The 22,014-nt window shown below is 38.8% G+C and overlaps 1 protein-coding gene across 17 annotated transcripts in view; it reads left to right on the plus strand.

The window, feature by feature from the left end:
* The window catches only part of RAPGEF2 (Rap guanine nucleotide exchange factor 2), a 239,962-nt gene extending 228,873 nt beyond the window's left edge, over positions 1 to 11,089 (plus strand). For 9 of the 17 annotated variants that reach the window (XM_013048272.2, XM_013048270.2, XM_013048271.2 and 6 more), the window contains 7 exons: positions 520 to 726; positions 2,842 to 2,994; positions 3,758 to 3,880; positions 5,112 to 5,325; positions 6,053 to 6,612; positions 7,904 to 8,209; positions 9,010 to 11,089. In XM_013048272.2, coding sequence (XP_012903726.2) covers positions 520 to 726; positions 2,842 to 2,994; positions 3,758 to 3,880; positions 5,112 to 5,325; positions 6,053 to 6,612; positions 7,904 to 8,209; positions 9,010 to 9,035 — 1,589 coding nt within the window. In that variant the 3' untranslated portion in view covers positions 9,036 to 11,089. The remainder of the gene's footprint in view (positions 1 to 519; positions 727 to 2,841; positions 2,995 to 3,757; positions 3,881 to 5,111; positions 5,326 to 6,052; positions 6,613 to 7,903; positions 8,210 to 9,009) is intronic. The other 8 variants (XM_013048276.2, XM_013048277.2, XM_045086578.1 and 5 more) reach the window with 2 other exon arrangements.
* The last annotated feature ends 10,925 nt before the right edge of the window (positions 11,090 to 22,014 follow it).

Genomic DNA, 22,014 nt, shown 5'->3' on the forward strand with positions numbered 1-22,014 from the left:
TGCCATGGAAGTTTATACTCAGCACAATATTCCAACAGTATTAGTTGCTGCTAGTTATTATAGATCATTCTTCCCAAAGGAGAGAGAATTTGGTAGTAACAAGCTTACAGTTAATACCATTTATTAAATAAAAACTAAGCTCATGTATGTCAAGGAATTCCTAACAATTTTCCTGCCATAGCTTTTATCATTTATTCATGCTCTTTCTGTACATACACAAAACACATTAGACTCCCCATACTTTTCTATTTTTATCTTAATGTGGTAGTATTTAGTAGTATAATCATCCTTTGAGAGCTGGTTTTGTAAAGGATCTTTGTCCTGTCATGCCTTTATGATTTTCTGTAGCTGAGTCCTCCCCCACCCCCATTTCTGTCTCTTATACAGGCAATAGGAAAAAAGATAAGAGATACATTTCATTGTTGTTAAGTGTAGAAGATACTCCTGCAGTTCTAAACTTGTGTATGGTTACTAACCTCTGAAATTTGTTGTTCTGTTTTCAAACCAAACAATGAACAGTGCCTAAGAATCCTGGTGACAAAAAGCCTGTCAAATCTGAGACCTCCCCAGTGGCTCCAAGGGCAGGGTCGCAGCAGAAAGCACAAGTCCAAGCACAGCCCCAGCAGCCACAGCCCCAGCATAAAATCAACCAAGGACTGCAGGTTCCCGCTGTGTCCCTTTATCCTTCACGAAAGAAAGTACCCGTAAAGGATCTCCCACCTTTTGGTAGGTGATTAAAACTATATCTTCTTTTGAGGCTATTCAGTGTCATGTTTTCCAGATTAGGAAAAAACCCTTACCTTGAATAAACTCTGTATCTCTGAGTGTTACCTCTTAAAAAAAATTAGTGTTCACCAGGTGAAACTTTAACTTACAAAGTCCCTTCCACCAGCAAAAGTAAAGAGTTTTACATTTAATCATGCTCATTTGTCATGGGGGGATGGGAAAATTTTGCTTTTATTAATTTCTGATGAGAACAAAAGTTGCTTTGTCCATATACATTATTTAAACTAGTTTGGCCTTATGATCAATGAATTGCTAGAATTTAGGCAGAATATTTTTAAGTGAAATGATTTGTCTGGACATGAATTCTATTTTGTTGAATCACTGATTCTTGTAACTTGAGAGGGAAATACAGTTAATTCCTGAACGTTAAGTGGCCAAATCATGCTTCATCTTTCCCATTAAAATAGAAGTTTAGTCCCTTTATGTAAATGGTAAAACAGAATTATATTTCATAAAGTGTATGGGTTCTTTTTCAAACATATATGTGAAAAGAAACAATAAAAGGGAAGAAATTTAAGAAAAAACTTAAGAGTTTACTTAGATAAAAAAGGTACTCGGTCACTGATGCATTTCCTGCCCAATGACAACCTATCCTTATGAGGTGAGCAAGAGTCTTAAAGTATGTCCTTCATAATCTGTCTTTGGCCCTTTCTTCCTGATCAGCAAGTATGCCATTTGTTGAATTTGGGGAGGAGTGACAAAAGAACACCTTTACTTGATATTTCCCCTTTGAAATATTTGTATTGCTCTCCTTGTCACAAACCGAGGTACATGTTTATTTGTCCACAATCTTATTGATATTTCTGTATTCCTAAATCCCCTGCAACTGGACTTCTATTTCCTCCTTTACACTGAATTTCTTACATAGGAGTTTATCAGTCTTTCTTTTAGCTACATATAGCCTATTGGCCAAATGTGTAGGTGTGCCTGAGTATAAAGCACTTTTTGAGTCTGTGTATAATGCTGGCCTTGGAATTCTTTCCCAAATCAAAACTATTTATTCATATAGTTTAAGTGTAGCTAACATTTTTGTGCATCTTGGTTATATTAGCATCTATACATGTAAATAAAATATTGCTTTAAAAGTGGCTTTAAAAAACTGTATTAAAACCAAGATCAAATGTTTACATGACGTGAAATGGAGGATTGAATCTTTGTTGAATTTTACTGCCTCCTTCTTAATGGATTCTCTTAAGTCTAAGAACATTAAGACTAGCATTGATCAAGGTAGTGTCAGGCTATTATGCCTTTCCAAGTATCTCTTTGTTGTTTAAAATAGGTAATTGAGAGTGCCTCATAGGAATACTAGAGGCTTTGTAAAATATTTTAATGTATCTTATTTCTAAAAATAATTTTTCGGGAGGAAAATCACCTCCTATTGGTATATGTAATCCTCTTCCTTCTACATTCACCTTACTTGATCCTGCACTTGGCACTGGATCACTCCTCTGATTTCTGTGACACGGGGCACTTTCATGTGTCTCCTTCTACCTTCTCTTTCACATACTTATTTGATCAAATATTAACTGTGTGGACTTCCTTAGAATGTTCTTAATTCACTTTTCTTACTGCTTTTGTTTAGGTCTTGGCTCCTTCGTTTTCTCCCATCATTCCCACTTCTCCTGAGCTCACATATCCAGCAGTACCAAAATACCTGTTTGAGTTCAACAAAATACTCAAACTTGAATACTAATAATAAATATTCTTAGCTGTATCACTTTCATCCTAAATTCTAATATTTTCAAATTGTGTTTTTTTCCTCTTCATTATTTAATATATTGTTGAATAAAGATGGTGATTACTTTTAAGATTTAGAATCTAGAGTAAAATACCAAAAACAGTCTATTTCTAGCTCTCCAGCAGATAGCAATCAGAAACCACATTACAGGTATCATGTGCCTTCTGCAAGCTTACTGTTTATACCATGGTAAGTACAAAGACTGTTGAGGTGATAAATACATTGAAACTGAATCTAATGTTAAATCTTAAAAAAGATTTTAGTTATTAATGTTATTTCTTTTTTGCCTTGAAAATACATATTTCTTTCTTTTATAGGCATAAACTCTCCACAAGCTTTAAAGAAAATTCTTTCTTTGTCTGAAGAAGGAAGTCTGGAGCGTCATAAAAAACAAGCAGAAGATACTATATCAAATGCGTCTTCACAGCTTTCTTCTCCTCCCACTTCTCCACAAAGTTCTCCAAGGAAAGGTAGAACTGAATTACTTACTGTTTTCCTGAATAGTGATCTATAACATTTCAGCTATAATAAATGCCAGAGTTACATATTCCAACGTTTTTGATGTTAGAGTCCTTTAAAATGATCTACTATGTAATGTCCAAGGAGCTTTTTTCCCCTCATTGTATAAATTTAGAAGAAGTTTGGTGTTTTTTAATATCATATTTCTAGTAAGTAGTGTTAAAGTATACAAGGCCTTTTAAAACATACATTTAAGATTTTTATTGTTAGTATGGAAGTAATTCTTTTTATGCCAAAAGTTGTTCTAACCAAATATGATTATATAACAATAATTACAGTGTAGAGGGCTTTAAACATATAAGAAAAACCAGTATCTTCCTGATTTATTTTTTCATCGTATTAACACGGGTCTTGATTATCTTTTTTTGGGGGTCACTATTTTAAAAGAGATTAAATTTTAGGCCAACTCTCTCCGTTACGTTAATGTTTTCTGAGATTACAATAACAGTCACTTTCTGCTGCATAACCCCCGAGTTACTCTCTCCTCCTCCCCTGGAACTGAATGGGGGGAAGTCAGTCAGAAATGGCCAAGACAGTTTTCTCTGGAGGAAGGCCAAAAAGATTAATAAATTATTAGATTTCACTGACATGACAAATACCTTTTCAGCTTTGCTTTTTAGATATTTCAGACATCTGTGCGTTTTGTGTGGGTATCAGTCTCTACTGTCCTTGTTCAATGGATACATCTAAATTCTTTTCTCATCCTGTTGTTAGGTGGCAGTGGCAATCAGCTGAGATCTTTTGGCTCCGGGCAGCTGGACTTAACCAGTTCCTCCTCTTCTCTTGGAAGTGAGAACAGTAACAAGAATAACAATGCACCACGGACCTATGGGATAGGTGGGGTTAATAGAACCAAAAACTGGGTGGGAAAGAGAGGAATTTCCTCATTATTAGTTAAGGAAAGTGGGAGAATTCCTCCAAATGTCAAGTGCTCCATCCGAGTGATGATTTTTTTGAGATGTTTTTTAGCGAAGGCTTTACATCTTGTCTGTCAGAACTTCCAGTGTGGTTTATAAAAAGACTTCTCATAGATGAACACATTAAACCTTATCAAGACCTGTGCAACCTTTAAAAAATAAATCAGGAATTACCAAGCTACTGAAAGGATGGGAAGTACTATTTAGAGAGTAAATTAGCAGCCTTTATGTGTTCTAGATTTAATTGTATTAAGTAAGTGGCACTGAAAAATTCGCACTGCATCCATATAATCATATGAAACCAGCATTTTAAGGTAACATGAGATCTATAGTAATGTTTAAAAAAATGAGTACTGAGAAAGAAGACTTGAATTTTTTTTCATTAAAAATATCAAGACAAGTGTCTCTTCCTTTGTGACTTCCAAGATTATTTTTAGCAACAAAGGAGAGTTAAGGTTCCTTTGGGCCAAAAAATGTCCTTTGGGACATCTGTTTAGACATTGTGATGATCTAGGGAGAAAAATGGAGATTTTGCACATTACATCCTTCAAAACAATTGGCTTTTATGTGATTCATCTAATATATTAATACTGAAAAACCAAAATTTTTTTTGCAAACCAAAGAGGTTTTCTTCAGGTATTATTCTTATGTGTCACCACCTTAAAATTCTAATATAGATACTTCCAGTTGACTTACTCCAAAGTTCAGAAAATTTATAACTTCATCGAAGGTTTTCCCAAACTGACTTTGCAGTTTGGGGGGAAAAAAAACTTTTAAATTTGATCATAGTTATTCCTCAGTTTCTTTTTATATAGACAAATAGTAGTGTAATTTATACTTAAAGCAACTAAGAATGGTCAGGTAGTGCCCTGATTTCTGCAACATTTCCTGGCTCACATAACACTGTTTCTCTTTTTTCCTCCTTAATCTTCTAATAAGTATGTTAAAATTTCATTTGAATAGAAGTTTACCTTATATCGGTCGCCTGGTCTCCACAAGGCAAGTGTTGTCCCCCCCACCCCCCCCCCCCACACACATACTTCAACGGTGCTATCTTTGACTATATTTTGGTTTTGCTTCTGTTTAGTAGACTTCAGTTTTATGTTGTAAACCCACAGTGTCTAACCAATATGGTTGTATTTCCCATGCAGGCTACACGTTGGCTCCCAGTGGTACTGTGGATAATTTTTCAGATTCTGGTCACAGTGAAATTTCTTCCCGATCCAGTATTGTCAGCAACTCTTCCTTTGACTCCGTGCACGATGAGCGGCGCCAGAGGCATTCTGTCAGCATCGTGGAAACAAACCTCGGTGTGGGTAGGATGGAAAGGCGGACGCTGATCGAACCAGATCAGTACAGCTTAGGGTAAGCAGCTTTTCTTTCGTATTCTTGTACATTTCTTCTTCCATCCTTTAAAAATGGGTCCTTTACTCCTGATGTAAATTTCTATTATTTTACAAAGTGCCTAAGAAATGCTCCCATCCCAGTTCTAATTTTCACAATTTCTAGATTACTAAATGCCATGCTATTTCTGTTGTACACACAGCCTTTCAAATTAGGTTTATTTTTTTTTTTTTTTTAAGATTTATTTATTTAACAGAGATCAGAGAGAGAGAGAGGGAGAGAGAAGAGGAAGCAGGCTCCCTGCTGAGCAGAGAGCCCGATGCGGGGCTCGATCCCAGGGTCATGACCTGAGCTGAAGGCAGAGGCTTTAACCCACTGAGCCACCCAGATGCCCCCAAATTAGGTTTATTCTTTATTAGAAGACCATTGTTCTCTGCTAAAGACAGAGGGTGGCTTTAGGACATATCCCAGATCCTTTGTAGAAGCTGCCTCCCTGAAGTCAGGGTATGTTGAGCCAGCCTTTAACCCCATAAGAAAGTGTTCCTTTATTATAAGCAGGTGGTTCTTTTCCCACCGGATTTAATTTTTGGTAATGACAAGGTGAGTAAAGTGGATATAGCATCCTCTTCCTAGGATGAAAAAAGTGACCTTTCTAGGGGGAAGAAAAAGTACTTTGGTTTTATATCCTAGCTTTCTTAGTTAACAATCTTGTACTTTTTCTTCCTTTTTATTTCTTTCGACCACTTAGGTCCTATGCACCAATGTCCGAGAACCGAGGCTTATATGCTACAGCTACAGTAATTTCTTCTCCAAGCACAGAGGAACTTTCCCAAGACCAAGGTGACCGTGCTTCACTTGATGCTGCCGACAGTGGCCGTGGGAGCTGGACGTCGTGCTCCAGTGGCTCACATGATAACATACAGACCATCCAGCACCAGAGAAGCTGGGAGACACTTCCATTCGGGCACACTCACTTTGATTATTCAGGGGATCCTGCAGGGTTATGGGCCTCAAGCAGCCATATGGACCAAATTATGTTTTCCGATCATAGCACAAAGTACAACAGGCAAAGTCAAAGTAGAGAGAGTCTTGAACAAGCCCAATCCCGGGCAAGCTGGGCATCTTCCACAGGATACTGGGGAGAAGACTCGGAAGGTGACACAGGCACGATCAAGCGAAGGGGCGGGAAAGATGTTTCCATTGAGGCTGAAAGCAGCAGCATGACCTCTGTGACCACAGAAGAAACCAAACCTGTTCCCATGCCGGCCCACATTGCTGTGACATCGAGTACCGCAAAGGGACTCATTGGTAAGCTCATTAGAGAACTCTGTCAAATCTACCTTGTTTCCAAAGTAAAGTTATGTGTACGTGCTGCTTTTCCTCATTTTGCCCCACCCGTTGTTGTATAGAGCTTCTGAATTAGCGGTGTGTTCAGGATTTTGAAATGAAGAGTAGTTAAGAGCCCAGCTTCTGTGGTTAAGTACATACAGATCTATTCCAACATTCTAAAAATTCAGTAAGTTCTGTCAATCAAGATCAGTAGATTATCATTATGGATATTCTCTTGTCCTTTAAGCCCAATTTATGAGGAAGGATGCCCATTCTTTCTAAAGGAAGAATTTTCTTCCCTTGAACCTGTTTTAAATGTTTTATTATTCTGTATTGTTCCCTCGAAATGTATTTAGAACTTTACACTTTGCATATATAAATCTTCCACTGTTGGTTATGCAGACTAATTGGGCACTAAGCAAATCCTCTCTGCATGCTGTAGAACAAGGGAGAGGGCCCTGAGAGATAACAGGATGCAGAAGAGCCTCGGCCTAGGGATCTGGCAGGTTGGGGTTTGCACTGTACGAAGTTTGTGACATTCCGAAAAATTGAGTCTGTGAAGTTCAAGAAAATAAAACTTTTTATTTACTTGCCTTTACAGGTCTCGTGTTCTAGGTCATGAACATTAATAAAAGGATTTTAAGAGAAATACATACCGTATAAAGTTTTTAAAATTTGCATCTTTTTTGGTACTACTTTTCCAAATTTAGTTCTCTGTTTTTCAAAGTGAGGTCCAAGACCTGAAAGTAACCTAAGATTGGTTTTCTGCCTGACAAGGGTAATGCTGGGTGAGTGCCCAGCAAAGATGGACTAGCCCACCTTGACCTTGGGACCGGGAAAGAAGGAAGGAAGCAACATTCACCAGACACTACTAACATATTCTGGGCATAGTACTTGGTACCTTTCCTGTTTTCTCTTTGCTTAATCTTTCCAGTAAACCCAAGGGTTAGGTGTTAGTTAACCTTATGACTATTTTATAGTTAAATACAGGGTTTTAAAGATTCTGCTTCAAGATAACAGATTGCTTAGTTGCTTCTCTCACTGATCATTTCACCACATAGAGATAAACATGGTGAATATTTGGTCCGGTTAATACCCGTTCCCTTGCCTACCATATCCCCCACCGCTATCTCATACCACACAAGATCACATCTGTGATTCCACTGTGTTTGCTGTCTCAGTAATTACTTGTACACGTCATCATAAACATCAGGGGCATGAACTGTTCTCCACAAAATGTTTAATGGCTGGCACCCTGTCTTTACCACAGTGCGGAAGGAGGGCAGGTATCGAGAGCCCCCACCCACCCCTCCCGGCTACATTGGAATCCCCATCACTGACTTTCCAGAAGGCCATTCCCATCCAGCCAGGAAACCTCCAGACTACAATGTGGCACTTCAGAGATCTCGGATGGTTGCCCGACCCACGGACACAGCCGGGCCTTCGCCGGTCCCGCAGGCACATGGGCACCCGGCCGGCGGCAGGCCCGTGAGCAAACCGCAGTGGCATAAACCCAACGAGTGTGACCCACGCCTCGCCCCGTATCAGTCTCCAGGGTTTTCCACCGAGGAGGATGGTACATATGCATTCTTAAAACCATAACGTTAGCTGTGGTCCTTATGCTGCCTGCTATAAGCTTTCCAAGGCACTGGTTTTCTTAATACACAAAGAACAGTTTATATTGAGAGGTCCAAATTTAGGGTCAAAGCTTTCAAGTGTTTGAGGGTTTTATGTTTGTTTATAAATGTCTTAAGAAATACCAGAGATTGCAGAGGGGAGCACTTTTCATGAAGTGTGTACATGACTAGATTTCTTTACTGACAGTCAAGAGTTCTATGTGGAAATGTTATATTTGGGCTTTTAATGAGTTCAGATGGAAGTCCATGAAGAAACAGACGTTCTCTAAAAGGTTTTTGTCTTCCATTGACCTACCTGATCATGCTGAAATGAGGATGACCAAGATCATCACCTCCCGTTATTTTTTTAAGTTTAACTTATTTTATGCAAATAATCATTCTGGAAAAAAAAGACAAAAGAAAATTAATTCTAATCCTACCACATGCAGCTATTATTTACATTTTATTATATATCCTTCTAGACGTGAGTGTATATTGTTTAAAGTCACATGCTGCTATTACGTAATTTTCAATAAATTTAATCAAGAATGTTCCTATTCTATATTGTGTGTATATATTTAAAGGTATGAATCCTATGTATTTTTTAAGTCTATTATTAATCATTGCTTAGGTGAGTTATACTAAAGAAAGAGCTGCAGTATTTTTATTTAACCTATCAGTGAATGTGTTCTCTCCAGCACAAGGAATGACTCGCTTGCTCACTGATGCTTCTTTCTCTCTTTCCTGGTTATGTTTGCAGAAGATGAACAGGTATCTGCTGTTTGAGGCACAGGCTTTTTCTGGATCCAGAGTTAGCCACCTTTAAAAGGAGAGCACAAGAAGACGTCCCTAGCAGCGGAGCCTTGGAACTCACATTCTGAGGCCAGTGGACCAGTTTGCCTCCTTCCCTGCCTTAAAAGCAGCATGGGGCTTCTTCTCCCCTTCTTCCTTTCCCCTTTGCATGTGAAATACTGTGAAGAAATTGCCCTGGCACTTTTCAGACTTTGTTGCTTGAAATGCACAGTGCAGCAGTCTTCGAGCTCCCACTGTTGCTGCCTGCCACATCACACAGTATCATTCCCAATTCCAAGATCATCACAACAAGATGATTCACTCTGGCTGTACTTCTCAATGCCTGGAAGGATTTTTTTAAAACTTCCTTTTAGATTTCAATCCAGTCCTAGCACTTGGTCTCATTGGGATAATGAGAAAAGCTAGCCATTGAACTACTTGGGGCCTTTAACCCATTAAGGAAGACAAAGAAAAACAATGAAATCCTTTGAGTACAGTGCTTTGTCCACTTGTTTACAATGTCTTTTTTTTTTTTTTTTTTAAGAAATGGATTTAAAGATTTTGTTCAGAGAGTAAATGTTATATCCATTTAATGATTACAGTATTATTTTGAACCTTTGAGTAGGGTTGCCAGCCTGGGTTTCTGAAAAACCAAATATGCCGGACAGGGTGTGGTCCCAGCAAGAAGAGGGAAGACCTGGCTTGCGACCCTGACTTCCTGTGTCCTTCTGGCCTCACCCATGAAGTGCCCTATCCTGGAAGTATAAGATGTTAGCCAATTACTTAGATACCAAGACACCTCATCCACTCCTTCCCCAGTGGGTGGGGTTCTTCTGTAAAACTGTTTGCACATGGCCAGGGGAGGGAAATGGGACTCTTGTGTCCTGTGTCTGAGCCTTATGGAGTGCAGGATGGTGTCATGTGAGGGCGTGTCCTGCTCCATTGAGATGGATGGCAAACCCCGTTGTTTTAAGTTATGTTTCTTTGATTTCTGTTAAATTAGTTCTAGGGATTTTGTTGTTGTTCGTTCGTTTTTAAAAAGAGAAACGTTCATAACTGGATAGCATTGCAGTGAAAGCAGCTTGGGATATTGGAGCTGATGCCAGCTGTTCATACTGCTCTTTCAAGACAGCCTCCCTTCAATGAATTGGCATTAGGGAATAAACAAGCCTTTACCATGACAAAAGAACAAAAGATCAACCTGATGAGATATGCCAGCCTTTGCAAGGCCGGTTAGTCACCAAGGACTAACCTGTAAGTGGCTTTATGGACGCAGATAGAGAAGGCCTACGTGTAGCAACCACCTGCTCACAGCTGCTATTAACCCTATAATGACTGAAATGACCCCTCCACTCTATTTTTGTGTTGTTTTTGCACAGACTCCGGAAAAGTGAAGGCTGCCAATCCGAGTAGTACTCAAATGTGAGGAACTGCTGGTCTTGGATTTTTTTTCCATTAAATTCAGCTGATCATATTGATCAGTAGATAAACGTAAATAGCTTCAAATTTTAAAAAGTCAAATTGCAGTGTTTTTTCACTGTATCAACTGATGTCAGTGCTTTATTTAATAAATCTTCTGTATCATGGCATTTGTCTACTTGCTTATATATTACATTGTCAATTATGCATTTGTAATTTTACATGTAATATGCATCATTTGCCAGTTTTATTATATAGGCTATGGACCTCATGTGCAGATAGAAAGACAGAAATCTAGCTCTACCACAAGTTGCACAAATGTTATCTAAGCATTAAGTAATTGTAGAACATAGGACTGCTAATCTCAGTTCGCTCTGTGATGTCAAGTGCAGAATGTACAATTAACTGGTGATTTCCTCATACTTTTGATACTACTTGTACCTGTATGTCTTTTAGAAAGACATTGGTGGAGTCTGTATCCCTTTTGTATTTTTAATACAATAATTGTACATATTGGTTATATTTTTGTTGAAGATGGTAGAAATGTACTATGTTTATGCTTCTACATCCAGTTTATACAAGCTGGAAAATAAATAAATATAACATAAAGCCTTGTCTACATCCTTAAAGAATCGTGCATGCTTTTTATTATTGAAGTGTAATAAGGTTCTTCGGTCTTACTGTAGGAGCAAGTTCTCAGGAGGCCAAGGAGATTTTGCCCATTTAGCATAAAAACTGACCAATGGCCTATTCTTTTAGGTAGCTGTCTGTTGATTCAGAGAAATTAATTTCACAAACCCAACTATGTTCAGAATTCAGTGTTTCTTGAGATACAGTGAAAAATGATGATGATCATTCTGTATTTACAGAGCTTTTGTCTCTTCTCAACCCTTTTCCAATAAAAAAAAAAAAATCTGTGGGACATAACATTTTAATTCCCAGTATACATACTGAGGACCTCAGAGAACTTAAACTGTCCTCCAAGATCATGACCACTAGGTTAAAGGTACAATTTAGCTAATGATTTCAGACTTCGAATGAGTACATAAAATATCATTGTTACATCTAAGTTCTATTGTTTGGTAAGTTGAATAATATTTCAACCTATCAGAAGGGCATTATACTTAAAAAGGTAAAAATCAGTTAAGCAGCAGTGAACCTATTTAAGCACACTAGAAATCAAGAACTCGTTTCTTATCCTCAAGCAGGCATAAATAAAAGCAGTATCCACCACTCACTGAGAAGCCTCAGAAGGTGGAGTGGAAACATACAGGGGCACATGTGCAAAATATGAGAAAGTCTAAAAAAGAGTCTGGAGTTTAGTTCTAATACGAACGTGGCCACTGGCCAAACCTAAAAATCTTTCTGAGGCATTTGTGCTATCTTGGTGAGTACAATTCGAAACTCTCTGAAAATAATTGGAGAATTAAAACCAATTGCTTCAACCACACCTTCTTTTAAAAAATGAAGGTATGGTGTATACATGTGTTATGTGTTTGCCTCCATCTTTTCACTATAAAACCCATTACTCAGGGGGCCCCGGGTGGCTCAGATGGTTAAGTGTCTGCCTGCAGCTCAGGTCATGATCCCAGGGTCCTGGAATCGAGACCCACGTTGTGCTTCCTGCTCACCAGAGTGTCTGCTTTCCCCTCTGCCTCTCTCCCCTGCTCATGCTCTCTCTCTCAAATGAATAAATAAAATCTTAAAAAAAAAAAAAAAACCATTACTCAGGAATACTCTTATCAAAACAACCACCTATGCTTTATTTAATGCAAAGCTCTATTTAAATTTGTCACTCAAAAAGCTTAATTTTCTCAAATCTGGTTCAAAAAAAATCTGATGTTAATAAGCTCTTCACCACTTTTTGTATTCTGCTAAAAATGTAGAAAATGACAAATCGGCCACTGTGCCCATTATTAACACTTTGATGTTTTAGGTTACCTTTAAGTAGCTGAAGACTGATCTCTGCTTCAGGGCTTCAAGAAGTATTTGTTCCTCAGATGTCATTGATAGTACTGACAGATTTAATCTATGTCATGTTAATAACAGAATCTGGCCAAATTTTAGGGATGTCATACAAAGTACTTTGTTGGCAAACATGTGATGCTCTATTACCTAATCTAAAAAGCCACACAGGCCCATACATCCCAGTTAAAGCCCTCCAAATATTCTCCTCAGCTTAAATCCGTTTTCATCAATTGGGAAGTATAGAGTACATGCTCATTTATGCTTTAACCTATCTTATCTCCAGGTCACTGATAATATCTTCCCAAATGTTCCTTAATGATTCAAGCTTCTGAGCATGCGTATAGCAACGACACCTGTTAGGTCTGTGTACTGATGTATTTTTTTTTTTTTTTAAGATTTTATTTATTTATTTGACAGAGATCACAAGCAGGCAGAGAGGCAGGCAGAGAGGGAGAGGAGGAAGCAGGCTCCCTGCTGAGCAGAGAGTCCGATGTGGGGCTCGATCCCAGGACCCTGAGATCATGACCTGAGCAGAAGGCAGCGGCTTAACCCACTGAGCCACCCAGGCGCCCCGTGTACTAATGTATTAACGCATTCCTGCACTCCTGTTTTTGTCAAAGCAAAATAGGAATCTCTCTGGGTCTTTGATTCCATGATATAATTCTCTTTTAAAAATAGCTTACTCAGAGGTGCCTGGGTGGCTCAGTGGGTTGAGGCCTTTGCCTTCGGCTCAGGTCATGATCCCGGGGTCCTGGGATGGAGCCCCGCATCAGGCTCTCTGCTCTGCAGGGAGCCTGCTTCCTCCTCTCTCTCTTGCCTGCTTCTCCGCCTACTTGTGATTTCTGTCAAGTAAATAAAATATTTTTTTTAAAAAATTGCTTACTCAAAGAAAAAGTGAAGCAACTGAGGGTGAAATTGTCAATGGAGAGGGAAATGATTTTGTGAATATTCACTCAGTAACATCAAGGAGAATGTTGGAAAGGGTGATAATGCGATGGAAATGAGTAGGACAGGCTGCAACCAATATGACAGGATTTTGAAGAAATATTTTAAAGTGAATGAGAGCTTACCCCTCTGAAAGTGAGACAGAAACACTGACTGGAAGTGAAAAATAATTGCGAATTGCACTTTTTTGACATTCACATTTCTTTGCAAGCACAATACAATTCTATGTTTGAAAGTATACTTAACGCCCAATAAGTTTTACAATGCAATGGCTGTATAACAGGCAAATTTATAGAGGTGGTCAAAACATTGCATGCAAGATTAAAAGAATCTTAGAATAATCTTTATTTCATGGGCAATCAATAAGATCATAACAATTTTCATAACAGTTTATGGGAAAAATTGGGCTTTGAATATAATATCAAACTAAATTCAGAGTCAAATGACCAATTTTATAGAGGAAGGGAAATAATGAAGTAATTCTAGTACAGGGTATTCAAAACCTCAGAAATAAAAGCTAGTTATATTCTATAAATAGTTTCATAAAATTTAAGGAACTTTATTAATAACATTGACTGTATGGCCTAACACAGTAGCTGCCATGCAGTATGGTTTTATGGAAACCAATGAAGTAATAGTATATCAAAATATTTGAGTTTTTCCTTAATTTATATAAATTTGTAATTTATATAAAAGTTTTTCAAATAAGACTATAAAATTGATAAAAGATCAAGTCTGTCACATGTAGCATTAAGATGAAAATATGTGCAGTGCCTCCAGATGTAAAGAGCTGATTGCTTCATATTGTGTACTTACTATGGTCAATGCACTTTTTTAGATGCTAGATATTTATAGATTTTAATAAAATGAACTGAGGTGCTTTTTAATTACAGTGTTTTTTGCAAGGTGTCTCCTATTTCTCAGGCCTTAGAGGGAAAACTTACTGAGTGAATCCTAAGATAGTAAGTGAATATCTTATCAAGTAGTCTTGATTAGAACAGAATGGAAGGAGATACCTGGCTCAAGAGTTAACCCATGTAGACTGGCCAGCAATGTATAAGAGGGTCATGGCATAAGCACTGTGACGAGTAGGGAATGCAACAGCCAAACTGAACTCACCACATTCACTTGAGGGTATTTCTGGGTGAAGGAAAAACAACAACAACAACAACAACAACAACAACCAGCAAAAGCTGTACTCAAATCAATATGCAGAAGCCCGGAGACAAGAAGTGATGAGCATGCAGAAATTATGAATAAAAAGAGTCTCTGAAGTCAAGAAAGAGATTAATCAAAGACAAGAGTTGGGGGGAAAGCTTAGCACAAGACATGCCTGTTATTTAGAAAGCAACCAAATGATACGTCTTCAACATACCTGAATAGATTTCTGGTCTCAGAACAGCTCCCTGGCAGCCTGGCTCTGTGAATTGTTCTTATTCTTCCTGAAACCAGGATGAAAAGCATTCCTGTTCTTTGTGTTTCCCCTTCTGATATGATAACTGTTCTTCTCAGCATCTAAAACAGTGCCTGGAACATTGCAAAGGTTTTTAATAAATGAATATCTTACCAAGCACCCCAAAGGGCCCAAATTACACCAAAACAAAGACTTAAAATTCCTAGTGTGAGCACTTTCTTAAAGGAAGTGACAATGACAACGGTAAGGAAGCTGCGGGACATACTGATTTTTAAAACCAAGTCAAAAAGGATTTTTGTCCAGGGGACTCAAAGTTCCACTTTATCCCCATCATTCCTTCTGTACTCACAAGGAAAGACTGGATATGGTTGAGGAAGGGGTGTTCTACCCCACTTTGGTACTATTACTGGTGAGTTCTCATGGCTTTTTCACTACATTTTGCAAAACATATTTGATTCCTTCTTTTATATCACTGCTTGGCTTCAAATCTTTGAGGGCAGGCCACTATACCTAGCCAAACTATTTCTAGCATGATGTACCCTATGGTTATGCTTCAATGATAGAATTTGTGTGATCTTGGATCAGCTGGTTAGTTTTTTTATAGCACTTCAAAAGAACAAAATATAAAAGAAACAAAAGAGCCAAGCAGAATGTGAATAAATAGAATGAAAAGAGCCAAACAGAGAATTTGAGTGGGTAAGAGGTTAGGCCACAGCCACACAAAATTATAATTATTGATTCTCATGAATAGCTAGGCCCAGAGAAGGAGGTTTACAATATGCAGTTTCCGAGGCTCACTTTTAAAAAGGGACTCCCCAGAAGACTAGCAGAAATGAAAACATAGTCTTAATTCTTTGAGTGTTTCTTCTCCCATGAACTTGCCTGACAAGGGAAGAGACTGGTGACTTGACATTCCTCTGTGTCTGCTGTCAGGCAGGCCCTTCACTACCCAGAGGTGGGAACAGAAGTCCTTTGCTAAGATTCTTCATGAAGAGTCCTGGGACATGACCAAATCTAGGATTCAAGTCTCTGTTTAAAACACACACACAGACACACACACACATACACACACACAAACAAACAAAAAACGTGAAATGAAGAGATGCCAAGGTTTCCTCTTACAATCTTACTAACATTCTTTTTTGGTCCAAACATTTGAATCTTGGAGTTGAACTGCTTGATTTTGATTTCTTAACTGTGTGACTCTGGGAAAGAACCTGAATTCTTCACCTCAGTTTCCTCATATGTAAAATAGATAAAATAATGGTATCTACCTCAATGGTAACAGCAAAGGTAAAGTAAAATGTCACATACTAAACATTTTACACAGTGTGTGGCACATAGCAGGTAATAAAAAAAAAAAGTTGGCTGTTAGATTTTCTAAAATGCAAAATATTTCCCCTATAGCATGTACATACTAATAACCTTTATATGTATTTGTAATTAAAGTATGCTTTTAAGCATACAATGTAACGCAATTAAGCAAAGTGTTTATCATTTCAGGAGGACGTAAGTCACAGCCACACTGAGATATCACTGCATCTCCACTACAATAGCTACCATCAACAGAACAGGAAATAACAAATGCTGGTGAAGCACTGTTGGTGGCAATGCAAAATGGGGCAGCCACTGTGGGAAGCAATATAAACAGTTCCTCAAGAAATTAAAAATAGGCACCTTTGGGTGTCTCAGTTAGTTTAGCATCCAACTTTTGGTTTTGGCTCGTCATGATCTCAGGATCATGAGCTTGAGTCCCGTGTTGGGCTCCATGCTCAGCAGGGAGTCTGCCTGAGATTCTTTCTCTCCCTCCCCACCACATGCTCTTCCTCTCTTTCTCTCTAAAATAAATGAATACACCTTTAAAAAAAAAATAGAATTACCGTATGATCCAGAAATTTCATTTCTGGGCGTATACCCATAAGAGTTGAAAACAAGAACCAGAAGGGTTATTGGTACACTTGTGTTCACAGGCACATTATTCACAATAACTAAAAGATGGAAACAAAACCTTAGTGTCTATTGACCAATGAGTGGACAAACAAAAGAAAGCATACATCCATAATGGAAGCCTTCAAAAGGAAGGTGATTCTGACACATGCTACAAAATGGCGGGACATTATGTTAATGCAAAATAAGCCAATCACAAAGGAACGTATACTGTATGATTCCACTTATGTGAGGTATGCATATTAGAGCTGTCACATTCATGGAGACAGAAAGTAGGATGGTGGTGGTCAGGGGCTGGAGGAATGGGGAGCTACCATTTAAAAGGTTCTGAGTTTCGATTTTGTGGATGAGAAGACGTCTGTGGATGGATAGTGATGATAATTTATGCCACTTAATGGCACACTTAAAAATGGTTAAGATGGCAAATTTTTATGTGTATTTTACTACCATAAAATTTATTCTTAAAGTTTATCATTAGCCCACAGTAGTCTCATATACATGTGTGCCTCTACACTTCTTGCTCCTTATAGCTATTTTCCAGAGATGGAAACAAAATTGTACAATTCTCTCTTTGAAAATATGAAATCAGGGTGCCTGGGTGGCTCAGTGGGTTAAGCCGCTGCCTTTCGCTCAGGTCATGATCTCAGGGTCCTGGGATCGAGTCCTGCATCGGGCTCTCTGCTCAGCAGGGAGCCTGCTTCCTCCTCCTCTCTCTCTCTCTCTGCCTGCCTCTCTGCCTACTTGTGATCTCTCTCTGTCAAATAAAATAAATAAAATCTTTAAAAAAAAAAAAGAAATAAAATATGAAATCAGGGGTAAGTTTCCCTTTAAAAGGCAAATCAGTTTCAATTAAAAGGATACTAGGAATCAAAACATTTGTAGCTAAATTAACCTTGCTTACATCCTATGTCCAATACATTGTATTGATGCTTTAGGAAAAGAGAATTTTACTATATATTTATGATGCAGGAAATTAAACAGAAAACGATTTGCTAACTAATCAGGTTGAGGGCAGATCATCAGGTAGGATTCAATATAACCTCTGCTCTATTCTTTAACATTAGAAGTAGGGGTTCCAATTCTGGTAATGGAAGGATAGCTTTGGATTGAACTAAACCCCCTACTGATAACAATTATAATATTAGACAAAATACAAAAACAATAGTTTGAAAGCATTGGAGAGCAACCAAAAGCAGTATTGGTAGGGACACTGTCCTCAAAGGAAGGAAAACACACCAGGTGAGCTCTACATTGAACTGACTATTCCCTTGAGGGGATCTTCCAGTCACATGGCCCATCTGGGACAGAGGTCAAAATCAGTGGTACTGGGGTCAGGAAAATCAGAGTTCTGTCCTGAGAGGTTGAGAGAGTAACAGTTTCAGAGGAGAGAGTGTCAAATCTGCAAAACAATTCCCTCAAGTCTCTGGAGGACTCTAGGATTGTTCACATGCCAAGTGATGGTCCAAAGAACCCAGCAGAAAGCAGCTGCTGGGAGGCTAGAGAGCTAAACAAAGATTTAAGCCACTGTCTGAAATCTGGGGAGATTGGAGTTAGAATAATCACCTTGGGCTTTCTACTGAAAACCCAAAAGGGCCATTACTAGGAGTAAAAATCATGTCCCCAAACTGAGGGTTATGTCCTCTGACTAAGGCAAACTAAAAGAGACTCATCCCAACAAAGCCTATAGCTAAGATCCTAGGATCAAAGTGATCTGTTTGTAATTTAATTATAAGAGAACACAATGCAATACTCTTCAGAGAAAAGTAACATAAATCCAGATTCTCTACATTATTATAGGATGTGAGGAGTAGAACTAAGTATGACTATGTATGAAAAAGCTCAGGAAAGTCATTAAGTAGTGGTAAAGGAGATGAAAGGGAAAGACAGAAAGAGCAGGGGAAGAAACAACAATCACGCGGGAGAAATCAATAGCATTTTCAAGAGAGGAAAATCTTCACAGTGGTTCATATCCATTTCAAATAACTCAAGATATATACATGTATTAACCATAATATGTGAAAAATATTACCACTTTACTGATATGATTATCATCATCATAAAGAAAAAAAATGAAAGAAAGAGACAGATTCTTCGTTTGGTTTTACTTCCTGGCATCCAATAGAAAGAATGAAAAGGATGTTTATATTCACATTTCTTTGCTAAAACAGTAACTACGGTTATTCATATTTGGATATATGGCAAACGTTGTTTCCGAAACTGAAATGTACAGACCTGGCACAGGGCAGAACTCTTGTGCAACAAAAACACCAGTCCTTTCACATTATAATAATGGCACTGAGATTTTCCCATTAGTAATAGTTAATGTGGCTCATGTTTTGGATACTTCTGATAAGAGCAAAGGATTGTATCTTTCAATGTCAGATTTTGGTGGTTACCAGATAAGCTCATTTAATTAGTTTAAGATTAAAGTACATAATTTTTCACATGATAGCTGAATCCAGAGTTTCCCTGGTTTACTCTTAGAATGGTTTCCTTCTATGATTTCAAGTATCTTTTGAGGTCAGTCAAGGATGATCGAAATTTCAACAGCCATGTTTCCTTTACCTCCTACAGAGAACGAGATCCTTATAGAGTTCCCCCAGATGAGGCCATCTTTACGGGAAGGGTGGGGTAGGCTTAAGCATGTTCACTTCATTTGAAATTTCAGTTGACCCGGTCAGCTCAGGAGGAAGCAAATTATTAGTGGCCTTATACAGATAACACTATTAAGAGACAAAACAGTAATAAGTGCTTTCAATTTTTTCAAGACCCAGAAGGGAACCCAGAATTTATCCGCTTCGCACATTAAAAGCCTTGAACTTTTGAGTTACTCTTTGAGCAAGGACTGGAAGTTGAGACTTTTCCTTTCCTCCCCTGGCTCTCCAGGAGGTTGCCCCTTTGCACTCCACATCAATCAAGGATTCCTGCGGGAGGTCATGTTAGGGCAGCAGAGTCTTTGAGGAACTAATTCTCGTGACAATGGAATGTCACCGCCTTCCTGACTCCAAATGCTGGGGAGGGTTCACTGTGTCTCCAAATCACGCATTGTCCACCCAGACAGGAAGACTCCGCCCCATGGTGACAGCCACACTGAGGGGTTTAGTGAGTTTAAAGTTAGAGGTGTCCGTGAACTTTAAGTGATTTTCAAACCACTTTCAGTATGTCTCTGAACAAAGTAAACAATATCTATTAGCGACTGTGGTGCTTTTCTCTTCTCTGAATATTTTATTAACTTATATCTATCATAAAATATTTCCCCTCCTTCCCTGTCCGCCCCTACACCCCTCACCTCTACCCGCCCTGTCTTAGCAAGGCAGGGGCTTTCACTGAGCATTCTGCTATCTTGACCCACACCTGCCTGAAGAGTGGTTCTCATTAGAGAAATTTTAAATGCATTCATCCACATCCTCAGGCTGCTTGTGAATCCTCCACTGCCAAATCTTGAGGATCTTTTAATGCACCCTTTACAACTTCCACCACCAAGCTTGCTGGTGTTCCTTCTTGCCTGAGACTTCCTCTCATCAGACTCTGCACAAAAGCCCAGACAATGGGGGCACCTGGATGGCTCAGTCGGTTAAGTGTCTGCCTTCAGCTCAGGTCATAATTCCAGAGTCCTGGAATCAAGCCCCACTTCGGGGTCCCTGCTGAACAGAGGGCCTGCTTCTCCCTCTCCCTTCCGCTCTGCCTACTTGTGCTCTTTCCCTATCTCTCTGTCAAATAAATAAATAAAATCTTAAAAAATAAAAAAGCCCAATGTTCATTTCCATCTCATGAAAAAAAAATAAGCTTTTGTTCCTCCCCCTTTAAAAACATTAGTCAGAGGCAGTGAGCGTCACCATTTCACTAAGCTAATTAATTTCTTCCATCAGGATGGGCTTTGTCTTCTGAGAAGCTCTTGGCAATGCAAGATGAACAGTTATGTGTTTGACAGGACGTAAGAGGTGTGAAGGGAGAAGATGTGGGGTGTGTGTGTGTGTGTGTGTGTGTGTGTGTGAGCTCACGTGGGGAAGGATGGGTATAAATATGGTGGAGGAGGATAAGAAGACACATTAAATGGAAAAGAGGAAACAGTAAGTGCACATAGTGAGTACAGTTTTATAGCTTAAAACTTTTTTTTTAATGTAGCTTAGCTATTTAAGCTGAGAGGCCAAGAAACCTGAAGGCATTAAGAAAATATTCAAACCCTCTTTCAGACATTGCAAACCATTTTTCTTGGCTAATTTCTACATAACAACAAACTTTTATCTTTGAAAATAAAATAAACTGTAAGCGTCATGAAGAGAGATGATTTCTCTTCCCGAGAACTCTTCCAGATATAAGAAGGTAAACAACTCAAAAGTTTTCATTCCTGCTTACTTTTCCTGTGGTGTGTGTATAAAAACCTATATATGAATGTCCTTCCAGAAGCTCTCTTCCAAGACAATAGATTGGCCTATATATGAGATAACACATACACACACATTTATACATATATGTATGTGTATACTTTTTTTTCTAATGTGACACAAAGTCTGTGCATATCTTGGGCTTTTTTCCCTGGTAAGTGCAGAGCTAGTTCTCAGTTGCCAGAGAGTGCTCTGAAGCCAAGCTCCTTTCCACCCCAGGATGGCCTTCTGGCATCTCCTATTATGGCCTATGGACCTAATAAATTTCCCAAGATGTCCAATGGATGCACCTTAGTCCTGGTCAGGCTGGCTTCCTTCTATGACCGAAACGAGGTCTCCAAATCACCTCTTGGGAATGCGTGAGCCCCAAGAGGTGAATTCAAATACAAATATAGTAGCAAACTCCCATTCCTTATTTTATTCTTAAAAAGTATCATTATGACAGGAATACAGAGCGCACACTGCATGCACGTTGGCCATAAGGGAGAGGTTTGTGTCTGTCCTGCCCTGTGGAGGAGCAGAGTGACACGTGGACAGGAAATCAGGCAGGCTTACTGGTGAACATGCCGGATTCGAGCGGCTCTGGGGTGGCCACAGGGAGGACAGGCAGTGCTCGGGATGAGGAAGCAAAGGTCTCTTGGGTTTATCCTGGATTACCTTCTTTCCTTTATGCTCCCTGAATTAGTTTGTTAGGGCTGTCATAATGCTATGGAAAGGTAATGTCTCATAGTTCTGGGACTGGAAGTCCAAAATCAATAGGCCTCTCCCGAGGCCTCTTTCCTTGGCTTACAGATGGCTGATTTATTCCTTCCTTCCTTCCTTCCTTCCTTCCTTCCTTCCTTCCTTTCTTTCTTTCTTTCTTAAGATTTTATTTATTTGTCAGAGAGAGAGAGAG

This window comes from Mustela putorius, unplaced genomic scaffold (genome assembly GCF_011764305.1).
Source record: "Mustela putorius furo isolate JIRA1106 unplaced genomic scaffold, ASM1176430v1.1 tig00000056_pilon_pilon_pilon, whole genome shotgun sequence".
In the NCBI taxonomy this organism is placed as follows: domain Eukaryota; kingdom Metazoa; phylum Chordata; class Mammalia; order Carnivora; family Mustelidae; genus Mustela; species Mustela putorius.